At 48.6% G+C, this 13,313-nt stretch overlaps 2 protein-coding genes across 2 annotated transcripts in view; both read right to left on the bottom strand.

The window, feature by feature from the left end:
- Window positions 1–3,875: 3,875 nt before the first annotated feature.
- LOC310857264 (CCR4-NOT transcription complex subunit 1-like) lies at window positions 3,876–10,700 on the bottom strand (the record flags this gene model as incomplete). The annotated part of the gene is made up of 1 exon (XM_083762875.1): window positions 3,876–10,700. One exon carries the CDS (start codon window positions 10,698–10,700, stop codon window positions 3,876–3,878), a length of 6,825 nt encoding a protein of 2,274 aa, XP_083619001.1.
- A 206-nt stretch (window positions 10,701–10,906) lies between these two features.
- Window positions 10,907–13,313, bottom strand: part of LOC310857263 (arg8-vasotocin receptor-like) — a gene marked incomplete at its 3' end in the record, with an annotated part of 12,064 nt that continues 9,657 nt past the window's right edge. Inside the window, exon 3 of the mRNA XM_083762874.1 lies at window positions 10,907–10,916. Coding sequence (XP_083619000.1) covers window positions 10,907–10,916 — 10 coding nt within the window. The remainder of the gene's footprint in view (window positions 10,917–13,313) is intronic.

The following is a 13,313-nucleotide window of genomic DNA, read 5'->3' as shown; positions in this document are numbered from 1 at the left end:
AGTAGAAGACATCTCATGGTATGGATTATGGAACCTATATCTGTTTTGTTTTTTTGCTTCTATTGCATGTTTGCTGGGCTATCTGTTTTTTTTGCGTCTGTTGCTGCTTTCTGATTGTGTTCTCGCTGTTGCTGCATTGTTGTCACAATATGGCTATAGTAACCACCCACTGAGCATTTATTTTGCAATTAAATCTGTTGCTGCGTGTGTGTGTGTGTGTGTGTGTGTGTGTGTGTGTGTGTGTGTGTGGTTTTGTAAACCGTTTTACTTTTCTTTCAAGTTGAAGCTATAGAGGTTTGTTGGCCTCTGACCAGTGCAAACAAACATAATGGAACATTTGCCAAAACAATTCAAAACACAACATTCAGGCACTAGATGCCGCTCTAGTCCACACCTCCCCCCTCTCCACTCATTACCTTCTCTGTGAAGGGGGGGGGGGGGGGGGGGGGGTAGGCTGACACAGCAATTTAGGGCTGGAGCCAGGCTACAAGACCAGGGCTGCAGCCAGGCTAGACAAGATCGAGGGTCACAACCTTAATACATTCTGACCTGAGATCAGATTCATACGAGGTTTCCACTGGACACACTGGTCTGATTAACCCATTCTGACCTGAGATCAGATTCTAGAAATGTCAGTCGCTCTTCGATTTTTCAAAAATAGCAGACCTACAAGCTCGTATCGCACCACTCGGTGGCGCGATATGAGCTTGTAGATCTGCTATTTTTCAATAGCTAAAGCATAACATGATGCTAACACCAAAATGGGTGCCCGTTCTGAATGGGTTAATAGAATTTAGTAGTTCAGTTATGGTCTCTTCATACTCGTTTGGAAATGCATGCAAATAAGATTAATATTCGGCATCTGCATGAATATCTTTACATATAATTTAGCATCGTCTTAAAAATCACACCTGTGTGAAGTGAGGGGCGCTCTTCTTCTCACCATCTCATGAACAACTGAATTTATGTGATTGGTTGGTTGGTCAGATTTGGCGGACATTTGACCTAATTTCTCCTTTCATTGTCAATGGCAAATATTGAGACGTGTGGGGACAAAAGCTGTATATAGGAGGGGCTATAGCACCCCTAAAAAAAGAAGATATTAAAAAGAAAGAAACCTATCTAATGATTATGCATATTTGCATGTCTGCAAGCTGTCAAGCGCTAAAACCCACCATTTGCTACTACTCATATATATATATATATATATATATATATATATATATATATATAAAAATGTCAATATATATATATATATATATATATATATACCTTTATTGAAAGGATAAGCCCCTTGAGATGTCACATCTTATTTTAGAGGGGGTCCCCAACACAGATACATTGTACAGTACAGTTCACAAAAACAAAACACAACAAAAGCTCTCCCAAAGATAGCTCCCACCCCACTGTTTCAACCCTAAATAGCAGAGTTCATACAGATTTGTTACAAAACACACAAATCCATTAGATTACAAATGATCTCAGGGGTCACGTAATGTATAAATATTAAAGTCTGATTTCAGTTCAACATTCCAGTTGGCTATGACAGCCTTCCAAAGGTTTTGGGCCCTATAGTCCCAGCATGGCAGAGACCTGTGTATGTGTTCCAAGGAGCACACTTTTCTTTTCTGGTTACTACTGAATTTACGTGCTTGTCGAACTTAAACGAGGCATGAAAGAGCCCAAGGTTCTTAATGTGGGGCTTTAATGGGGCCTTACTAGCGTGGACAGGTTGCCAAGACTGTTTTGTATCTGTGTCAATATGGCCTTGAGGTCTACTTGCAACTTGGGTTTCATTCAGTATTGTGGAATTTAGTACTCCAAAGTGGATTTGTTCATGTGTTGGAACTTGTGGAGGATGCTTAAGGTCAAGAAGGAACTCAACTGGAAACAAAAAAAAGGTGAACACATGATGAAATCATGCAACCTAGAAAAAGAAAAAGAAACAAAGATACTTGCAAATGTTTCGTATAGCATGCGAGGGGTCAAAATGTGATTTTTGGTAATGATTCTAAATCCATGTTATGGGGTCTATATGGAGGTCAGTGCTGATCTGGGGAAATGTAAACATACCTTGGATTTTAAATTGAGTTGAGGCCTGTTTATCTTTTAAATGTTGCCAAAATTATTATGAGTTATTTTAAATGCATACTGCTGTTTATGTATGATGTTTTCGGACAGATTCAATGCTTATTATTTTTTTTTAGGTTTTTACTGATGATGAATATGGTTATGATGATGTTTTGTTTGTCATTGTAAAATATTTTGTAATGGTTTTAAAGTTTAGCTTGTAAAAGTTGATGCTAGCAGGCAGGCTACATAGAGCTTCTGATAGATCTTATTTTTTTTGGCTAATTCCAGCAATCTTCATGTCCTCTCTCACCGCATCCTTATCCTATAGCTCTAGTCCCTCCTCTGCACACGTTCAACCCATATCAACCTCGCCTCTCTTGTTTTATCCCTGAAAATGGGCCGATCCTTTCTGGGCTGGTCATTTCTGATGCTGTCAATCCTCGTCACTCCTATAATGAGAATCGTAGCATCCTCAATTCTGCCGCCTCCTCCCACTCCGCCTCCTCGTGTATTTCCGTCGGTGCCACCGTTTCCAAGCCGTACAACATGGCTACGTGTCACTATAGTTTTAGACATGTTCCCTGTCACTCTTGCTGGTATCCTTGTCACAAATCACTCCTGACACTTTCCACCATCCATTGCCTTCACCTCTCTGATACAAGCTCACAAGCTTGTAGATCTGCTATTTTAGGTATGCGACAACTTTGTACGACACAGGACCAAAACAATATAACAGATTTTGTTTTTGTAGTAACATTTTTGTGTTGCCTTTTTCCCCCCCTCCCTCTGTATTCCCAGCGGAGTGGAGGGTTGATTCATGAGCAGTGTGTAATAAAGTATAACCCATTCTGAACGGGTACCCATTTTGGTGTCAGCATCATGTTATGCTTTAGCTATTGAAAAATAGCAGATCTACAAGCTCGTATCGCGCCACCGAGTGGCGCGATACGAGCTTGTAGGTCTGCTATTTTTGAAAAATCGAAGAGCGACTGACATTTCTAGAATCTGATCTCAGGTCAGAATGGGTTCATCAGACCAGTGTGTGTCCAGTGGAAACCTCGTATGAATCTGATCTCAGGTCAGAATGGGATAAGTGAAGGACCTGCAGGCGCACTGGAAGCGTCAGACACACGCCATCAATCAAACGCACCCATCGTATACGACGGCTGCAGCCACACTGGAGTCATCCCATGGACGTCGTGCCAAAACCTGTCGATGCGTCTCTCCGAGGACTGCTGTTCTATTTTGGAGATTCGACACGAGGCACTCAACGCAGACAACAAGACTCTTTATTCTCCATCCGCGTCAGTGATGCTATCGCTATGTCACAGACGTAAGTAAGGAACGGTAGTCATTTTGACCACACTTAGAACGAGTGTTGTTTCCAGTTGGTCTGAGGCGAGGACCAGGGAGTCGTGTCTGTGGGGTGGGTCGACTCTAGCCTGGTTAATAAACCAGACTAATATCGCACGGACCGCGGGATATTAGTCTGGGGAGGCTCAGCTTGGATTTCATTTCCAGGGGGGCGGGTTGAAACATTTTCTCTTTAACGCAATTGGTCAGAGCTACTGTCAGTCAAAGGTCTCAAGCATTGAAAGTCACTGTACCAAAGCCCGCCCATATTGCATACCGTGTCCCGATTGGCCGCCCCATTTCTCTGGTGTAGGAAATGGGCGTACAATTGAGCCTCTCCAGACCGTAATCCGCCGGCAGGCAATTTTTTTTTTGCCAACGGCTGATTCGGTCTGGTTTATTAACCAGGCTAGGTCGACCCAATAGCTAAAGGCTAGCTGGAACCCAGGCTAGATGGCACCGGCACCCTCCATCACCTGTTGGGCCTGGCAGCACTGTGCCACAGACTGGAACAGCCTTTCGATCTCGGGGGCACAGTGCACAAAGTCATGGCTCCAGAACTTGAAGGCGGGATTCTTGAGCAGCTCGATCAAGGTGATGAGGAGTCCCCAGGGGTGTGGCCTGTTCACTATCAGCCTCTCTAGCAGAACCCTGGTGATCTGCTCCTGAATGGCTTCAGTGTTGGCCTCGGCGAACAGGAACAGCATGGTGCAGCTGAAGTAGTGCGTGTGACTGTTGGGGTAGCGCAGCTGGTTGGCTATGGCGTTCAGGAACAGATAGCGCCCCTCCGTGTCCAGTCCAAGGGCCAGATGGTGGAAGACGTCCATGTGAGTGGAGTGCGTGATGGAGCTCATGGAGCGGGCCCTGCCCTTGTTGTTAATGTGATCGACGGCCTGCATCCCCACGTACAGCACCAGCGCGTTGATCAGCTGGATGCTGTAGCGGTTCCCCGGGTCGTGTGAGACCTGCAGGTTGACCTGCAGCTCCGAGAGGAAGGTGGCCGGCGAGCGCGTCTTCAGATACGAGTCGAGGTCCTTCCTGAACTGGGAGGGCATGACTCCGGTGAAGTTGCCGGGTATATTCAGGATACGGGGAGAGACGTTGATGTCGCTCAGCATGTCCACCTTCAGGTGGGGCGTGAAGGGGTCGGGCAGCCTCATGTTGCGCGGGCACGCGCTGAGGATGAGGTTGCGGAGCTGGATGCAGTTGGGCGGAATGACGTCGCAGAACACATAGTGATAGTCACACAGGAACTCTGGGAAGTCGTGCAACAGCAACAGGAGGACACGTAGGGTGCCCTTGTAGAGCATTTGCATCGGTTTATTGAGCTCTACGTTCCTTAGGAAGGGGGCCTGGTACTTAAAGAGGTCGATGAGCAGATGGGCGTACATGAACCAACCCTTCTGTGGTGGAGGATGTGCCAGTATCCTGGCAATGAATACGCGGTGGGAGATGAGCTCCAGCCAAGCATAGACAAATCCAGGTACTTCAGTGGGCCGCAGGTTGTGGAATGTGTTAAAGAAGGCGGTGAGTGTGTGGAAGTCGATGGTCTCGATGTGTTCTGGGGCATTGAGCTCCAGCATTAGCATCATAAAGATGCGATGGTATGGCAGTTGCTGGAACTCGGTTTGACGCACGCCATGGTCCTGGATCAACACCCCTTGCACAATTCCCAGCACCTTGTTGAGCAGGTTGATCTTGTTTGTGGATTCTCCAGATTGCTTCACCAGCAGGGCAATGAGCCTGACAAAAGCATCCAGAACGTGGTAGCACTTGGCCCTGATGGTGGCTGCACTGGCAGCGGGGTTGTGCTGCTGCTCTGCCTGATAGCGGTAGCTGTTCCCCACGCAGATCTCTGTGCAACGGCGGAAGAACCGTGAAATCAGGTCATCCGTTTTCAGGATGCCTTGTTGATGCATCTTTACGACAAAGGCAGAGAAGGCCTTGGTTCTGTCGGCAGCAGAGTGGTACTGGTCGACCCACTCTCGTAGCAGGTACTCTGCGTTCTCCTTAAGTCCCGGAGGGTCGTCATAATCCGAAGCCTGGGAGATCCCGGAGTACGTTATGAAGTTGGGTCCATTGTGAGCTCGGTTAATCATGGCCTCGTGTTTGGGGCGAACGTCATCCGTCAGCTGGGGCTGACCTTCAGGTGCATTTGCCTTAGAGGGATCAATGATCCTCATCAGGGCCTTGATGGTGTGGGAGAGGTCGGCCTCGGTGATGTGGCTGACGTTACGCTCGTCCACCAGCAGCAGTCTCACCAACTGCATGGCGAACGCCACTGCGCCGTGCCCGTTCTCCACCGACTGTGCCAGGCGCAGGTCATACTGCTGCATGTTGACCAGGTTGTTTCTGATCAGCAGCTCCACCGCTTCCACGTTGTACTTGTAGTCGTCGTGGCATTCGATCAGACACCTTGTGACCTGCTTGTTGCACCACTGTGTTCCATAGGCACGTCCGTCCTGCAGGGCTTTCAGGACCAACAGATGGCACCCTCTGAAGCGCTGCAGCAGGTCGGCGTTGGACACGTTTGTGGGATTCAAAAGACCCTTCACTGCTTTTTGCAGCAGGTCCGACGCGGCAGGTCCATCCTTGGCCAATGTTACGGTCTCCAGTAGGGTTTGCAGGGCTTCGGTCTGGGGGCTCATGGCCAGGACTGGAGGGAAGGCGTGGAGGTGTTGCTCCAAGTCTGCGATGCACTTTTCAAAGACCTGATCCATATCATCTGCGGCCAGTGCCTGTTGCTTCATGGCCTGAGCCAGAAACTCACTGGATTTCGAGAGATCATTGCTGTGTAAGCCTGGAACGTTCCTGGTAAAACTATCATGCACAGCCATGGCCAGTCTCTTATCCATTTCTGGGCCAGCCTTCTCCATCGCAGTCCTCTGAATATAGTCGCAAGCTAGCTCACAGTTGTCCTGGGCGATCCTGGCCGCGGCCTCCTCAATCATCTCACTCTGTTGGGGCGTTGGTGGTGCCCCAAGCGCAGCAGCAAAGCCGTTTCTGAGGTTGCTGGCGATGCTCGTGTTCAGCAGCTCGCGGAAGGTGTCTTTGGCCAGGCTTGGGGTCAGGTTCTTCATCATGTGGTGGGCGGCATCACGCATGCGGGTCTGATCCGAATCCAGAGTGCAGTCCTTCCTGACGATCTGCTTACAGGTTGTCATGGCAATTTTGATGGAGTGATCGACAACGGCAGGCACCAGCTCCTGCACGGCCCGCTCCACTGCCTGATGCACACACTGCTTCAGCTGAGGGTGGGCTTGAAGCAGGGGGATATTAACGTTGATGTGTGGGGCCAGGCCGGCCAGGGCACACACATTGGTGTCGTGGTAACTGAACTGTGGGGTGGGGGTCTCTGTGGTTCTGCGAGTTGTGGTGGTGGCGCCGGCAGGGCTGGATGGGGAAGCTGTAGTAACTATAGAAAGTGTTTCTTCTGGAGGCTTTACCTCCTTATTTTGCTCCTCCAGGCTCTTCAGTTTGTCCTTCAGCAGATTACCAGGTTTGAGAGCATTGATGTCCAGAGAGAGGTTCTTACATAGAAGTTCAATTTCAAATTTCAAGTTCAACTTGAGGTCGTGCAGCTGATGCAACTCAGCCAGAACATTCATGATGTCCATGCTCCATTGCCTCTGGGGGCTGAAGCTCGACATGCTACGCAAGGTAGACTCCAGGAGTTTGGCCACGAAAGGAACCACATATACCAGCTCATGCTGGCCTTTCACATAGGCCTCCAATAGAAGAGACTTCACTTCCAGGCCCGGGCAGACGATTGGTTTGTCTTTAGCCAGGGTGAGCATGCCCAGCCAGTTTCCCAGGTTTTTCAGCACGGAACGATCAGTTGAATTGGCAGCTGCCTTGTCTGAGGTCAATAGATTCTTGATGGACCTGTAGGTCTCGGCATGGACCAACTTGAGAAACTCCGGGTTCTTGAGCGTGTCCAGGAAGTTGGAGTAGAGACCGTGGAAGTTGGGCTCAATGATGACACGCTTCAACAGGTACTGAGACACCCAGGGCATGAATTCCTCATTCTCAGTTGCTTTTAGCTCCACTGCCTTTTGTGTCATGTTAGACTGAGATAGGTTGTTGAAGATGAATGCAATCTTCTCCTGGACATGCTCAGGAGGCTCCACAAACCTTTCCGCCTGGTCTGCCACTAGCAGGGTGTCAGTGTTGATTGAGGGTGGCAGATCTTTCTTACGCCTGTTGGTGATGGTGGTCTTGGCGGCAGTGGTGGTAGTTGCCCTGGTGCTGACCAGGGTACTTGGGGGACCTTGTTGTAGGGCTTGAACTTTGGCCAGAGCCAGGCTACCAGGGGTGGTGCTGGACTGCCGACCACACTCGATAAGCTCCTGTAAATGCTGGGGAAATTGCAAGAAGTGACCAATTGAGGCCAAGTGTTGACAATACTGGCAATGGTCCTTTATCTTGTTCTTAAATCTATCTAGAGCAGCAATGCCGAAAGAAAACATTTTGGATCCAAAGGGTTTTTGCAAGCATTCAAGGATATATCCGAGGACCGGGGCTAGGAGTTTGTCACTTAACAGGTCCTTCTCAACAATGCTGCCTAACAGGCATGCGGTGATGTGAAGCACCTCGTCTGGTAGAGAAGGGAAGTTGTGCTGCTCTTCAAACAGGATGGACAACATGCAGTTGAACACCCCTCTCTCTTCTTTGATGGTCGAGTCCTTAAACCTCTGCAGCATCTCAACCACCTCATCCACAGACATGGTAGGGTACAATGGATTGTTATTGTAGATCAATTGGAAATAGTTGTTAGCTTCATCTTCTATCCCCTTACTAAAGCGTTGTTTTGGATCTCCCCACACCTGAGAGAGGTCAGTCTGCTGAAAGGTGTCCGGATTCGGGTCTGGTATGCTCTTCTTCCTTGTGTCAGAAGGCTCACTGCTCACTGGGGGCATCTCTAGACCAGAGCCAATGACCGAACCCAGAGGACCAGGGGGATTTGTGGAAAGGCTGCCGATACCCCCAAGCGGTGTGCTGGGGTTGAAGTTGGGGTTGGAGAGTGGTGGTGGGAGGTCCTTGGCAGGGGACGGGGGGTTGCTGAAGGCTGAGCCCATGGTGGAGGGGGAACCCTGGATGCTCTGGGTGTCAGAGGTGCCCATGCCAACCTGCTTCAGAGACTGCATGGCTGACATAGGGGCCATCGGTACAGGAGAGACGTTTTTGAGGCTGCTGGTAATGGGAGCACGTACCTTTGGCATCACCCCTAGTGATGGCTGGCAGACTTTGTTCATTACATTACAAACACTCCCTGCACAAGACTGCAAGCAGGCCAGCATTGTGGCCAATGTCTCAGGGGGCAACTGGGTTCTTTTAGACAGGTCCTTGTCCTTGGCCAGGCCCCCCAGGTTGGATGGGCAACGCCTCATTAGGAACATCACACAGGCTTGGAAAAAGGGCTCCCCATGCTCTCTAAGTTTGTCAGTCAGCCATTTGTCAAGTTTGAGGTATTCACGGTAAGAGGAAAGAACAGCAAGGTCAATAACAAAGGGAAAATGAGTACCGTTCAGCAGCATGGATAGGGACTTCAAGTCCTGGGCCACATCCAGGATATGAGACAGCTTGGCCTGGTCATGCTGCTCCCCTCTCATGTACCACTCAGCCATCGAGCGCATGATTAGCTGGCGAATGGCTTGTGACTGGCCCTGTCCGTTCCAGGCATAGTGCAGGACGGTGGAGGAGTTTGGGTGGTTGCCCAGGAAGATGGGCACGAGGGTGGAGAGGAGCTCGTGGCGGAGAGTGTGCCAGGAGGTGGAGATCTGCAGCAGGGCCAGCATGAGCATGTCCGGACAATGCTTGATGGGAAAGCTGAACAACTGTTTGACCTGTTCATACTGCCCGACCTCAGAGAGTCGCAACAGACTCTCCACCAGGTCCAGGCTCTTCCAGGAGGAAATCTCCCGATTGTCGGCTTCCAGCGGCGTCTTGAGCATGTCGATGGCCACTGTACGACAGGGGTAATCGGCAAAACAAAATACGTCCGGGCTCATCAGGGAGCGCTGGATGAATAACAGTTGCCCCTCAGCGTGTTTCCACGGCCGATAAATGAGGTCAACGGGGAAAACATCGGCACCCAGACCCCGCTTGATTCCACAGACCACAATATCTAACCCCTCGCTGTCCTGGATAATGAAACCGGGGTGATCCAACTCATAGGTCACCTTCTTGAAATTCAGATCGGGGTTCACTTCTTGAAACGCATCGATGAGAACTTCGACGTTCCAGGTGTGTGGCTCATGTGAACCGTCGTCGTCGTCCTTCCTATCGCTGCAGACACTTCCTCCTGGAACGGCTCCAGACTGTAGTGGGATGCCGTCGGCCAGTCCAGAGTGTGTGCGAGCCATCATGCCCAGAGCCCTGGCCACCTGGCTGGCCGTCACCTCTCTCACCCCATACTGGAGGATTACGCTACGGCACTCGTCTAGACTTGCGCAGAAACCATAGCCAACTTCTTGCATGAACTCTGTAAGAGAACCGTCCTCCACGACAATGATGTCCTCCTTGGCTGACTCTCCTCCTGCATCCGGCAAGATCCTTTCGATCGGAATGTCCCGTTTTTCAGGGTACAAAAGCGGCGCGAGAATCACAGGACAACGCTCCCGGGGGAAATATTTGCACAGTGTGGTGAGAAAGATGTCAGTCTGCTCTCGGTCGACACCGCTGGAGGCGCCCTTCTGGCCGAAGAGTATGAGTGAGAGGAACAGGTGCAAGATCTCTATTGAAATGTCCTGGAAGCCACCTTCCTGGTTTCCCCCGAGATCTGCGTTGTGCACGTACGACTGCAGGAGCCCCGGGAGGCTCTGTTTTATGAATTGCGCTGCGAAACCTTGTAGGTCTGCGTTGCAAGAATTCAACAAAGAGAGGCCAAGCATCACCTCTTGGACCTTGCTGAGCTTCAGAGTTTTACTCAGCTGAGTAAACAAGTGTGCCGATGGCTTCAAACTCTCCTGGTGGTGCATTGAGTTGTCGATGGCGTAGCAGAGAGTAGAGATCAGATTTGGCTTCGAGAACAGCGACACGCACTCCTGGATCAGAAACTGTGTTTGATGGAAATCCTTCCCGCTGTTTATGCGATCGTCGCTAAAATCCACTTGAGAGAATAGATAGCGGAGTAGATGCCTGTCTGCATCTAGTCCGTGGCAGTTCACAATGTGCTGTATTTCCTGCTGACTGCCTGGGTAGTTTGTCTTTGTTAAATTGTCCACCAGGTAGCTGATTTGAGACAAAGCCAGGGGGAGCGAGTCGAGATTCATTTGCTTGTCTGGGGTTGAAGCAGGCCACCAAGCCGGGCACAGAATTATCACGCTTTACTGATTAACCTTAAGGTTATTTCTGTTTCTTCCTAAAGGCGTGAAATGTAAATTTCCAAATGTCCACTTCCAAGTACCTGGTGAGGTTCTTGTTCCTCAGGTTTATTTAATGTTAGCTCAGCAAGCTCTTTCAAAGAAAATGTAGTTGCTCATTCATCCCTTCATGCAATCATGGGGTGAAAAACACGGGCCACTGATATATCTGACCTAATATTGGCCATATGTGGCCATCCCCGAACTCTCCCAAGCTGATTGGTTTAACTTCCTGGCCATATATGGCGATCTCCAAACTCTCACGCCGATTTGTCACACTCCGATACAGATCCGTCAGCCGTGTGTGTGTGTGTGTGTGTGTGTCAATCCTATGGACATAATGTGGTCATATATGGAGATCCCTGAACTCTATGTCGTCAGTATGACGTCATTGTGCTATCATAGACCAGACAGAGTTACGCAAACTCTGTTCACCTTTTGGGGCCAGTCCAATGGCGGCTCTTCTACATAGACTTCTATAGAGCGTCGCAGTCCCGCCCCCTACCAGGGCCCAGGAAATCATTCTCCGTTCATTTTCCCCATAGACTTTTCAAAAAGTATGTATTTAATCAGACCCAGTGTTTGTCCGGTGGAAACCTCGTATGAATCTGATCTCAGGTCAGAATGGGTTAATCAGACCCAGTGTTTGTCTGGTGGAAACCTCGTATGAATCTGATCTCAGGTCAGAATGGGTTAAAGACCTTTTAAGCGTCGTACAAAGCCAACTCTTGTCGTGACAAATGAAAACAAACAAAAAAACATCTGCCAAAAAAATAATTAGAAGAAAAAACGGCAGGTTACAACACTTTATTTGTTGTTTTTCTTCTTTGTAATTATTTGTTTGGTCCAAAATATTGTGTTTATTGTCATGATTTGTCACAACTTGAGTAACCGTAACCGTCTTTTTGAAATGTGGGGGAAAAATGCATTGGGAATCATTTCCTGAGCCTGGCGTCGTCATGACAGGGGGCGGGACTGCGACGCTCTATTGAGCATGGGGATAACCGGAAGTTTACTGAATGCATTCTATGGGCTCGCATGAATACATGAACCACATAACCGGGCTGTTTTCTGCCCCCTCAATATGAATACATGAACCACATAACCGGGCTGTTTTCTGCCCCCTCAATATGAATACATGAACCACATAACCGGGCTGTTTTCTGCCCCCTCAATATGAATACATGAACCACATAACCGGGCTGTTTTCTGCCCCCTCAATATGAATACATGAACCACATAACCGGGCTGTTTTCTGCCCCCTCAATATGAATACATGAACCACATAACCGGGCTGTTTTCTGCCCCCTCAATATCGCAACTGTCTAGACTAACTCCACACCACCAGGATGGTATCACAAAATAACATGAACTCAACTGTGTTCCAAAATGTTCTCTCTCTTTTTTAACCCATTCTGACCTGAGATCAGATTCATACGAGGTTTCCGCCGGACACACACTGGTCTGATGAACCCATTCTGACCTGAGATCAGATTCTAAAAATGTCAGTTCCCCACACACGAATCACAGGCATTCTGATTGGCCAGTATGAGATGATCCATGATGATGTATGATGATAAGAGCGTCCCTCACTTCACACAGGTGTGATTTCTTTTTGAGCGGCACTAGCCTCTCCTTAAAGCTATAGTGTAGATTCTAAACATTAAATGCCATTGACAATGCATGGAGAATTTACGTCATAATGTGACATACTGTACATACCCAGCAAATCGGCTGGGTATGTATGTCGATGTCACACCTTGGCCAATAAGGGACCACCATTCTTGATGATGATGTACGATGATTGGAGCGCCCCTCACTTCACGCGGGTGTGATTCTTTACACCCACGTTTTATAATTTTTTGAAATATTTAACTTTAATTTGACATACGGTATATAACCCATTCTGAACGGGCACCCATTTTGGTGTCAGCATCATGTTATGCTTTAGCTATTTAAAAATAGCAGATCTACAAGCTCATATCGCGCCACCGAGTGGCGCGATACGAGCTTGTAGGTCTGCTATTTTTTGAAAAATCGAAGAACGACTGACATTTTTTTTTAATCTGATCTCAGGTCAGAATGGGTTAATCAGACCAGTGTGTGTCCAGTGGAAACCTTGTATGAATCTGATCTCAGGTCAGAATGGGTTATTAGATGACTGACGTCTCCGGGTGATGATCATGAAATCTGAGACCCACGTTGGAGCCACGGCGTTCCCACAGCATTGATGTTCATCACAGTGTGGCTCTGATGTAGCCTGGCTAATAGCTCTGATGGGGGCTAGCCTGTCCGTCTGTCTGTCTGTCAGGAGCTAATCTCAAACTGCTGTCCCAGTCAGTGTCAGATTAGCCTCTGTACCCAGGATTTCGTTTTCCAGGCTTTCATTTTCATTTACATTTGAATTTTGTCCATAACTCACTTCCTTGTCAGCACCCCTTCTGGGATGTTTTAGGGACATCTGTATCAAAGTTCATGCTTTTATCCGCCGCGTAAAACAATTCCGACGATAATAACATCTAC

Source organism: Protomyctophum parallelum, assembly GCF_964188405.1.
Source record: "Protomyctophum parallelum genome assembly, chromosome: 4".
Classification (NCBI taxonomy): domain Eukaryota; kingdom Metazoa; phylum Chordata; class Actinopteri; order Myctophiformes; family Myctophidae; genus Protomyctophum; species Protomyctophum parallelum.
This window is presented reverse-complemented; position numbering and strand designations above follow the sequence as displayed.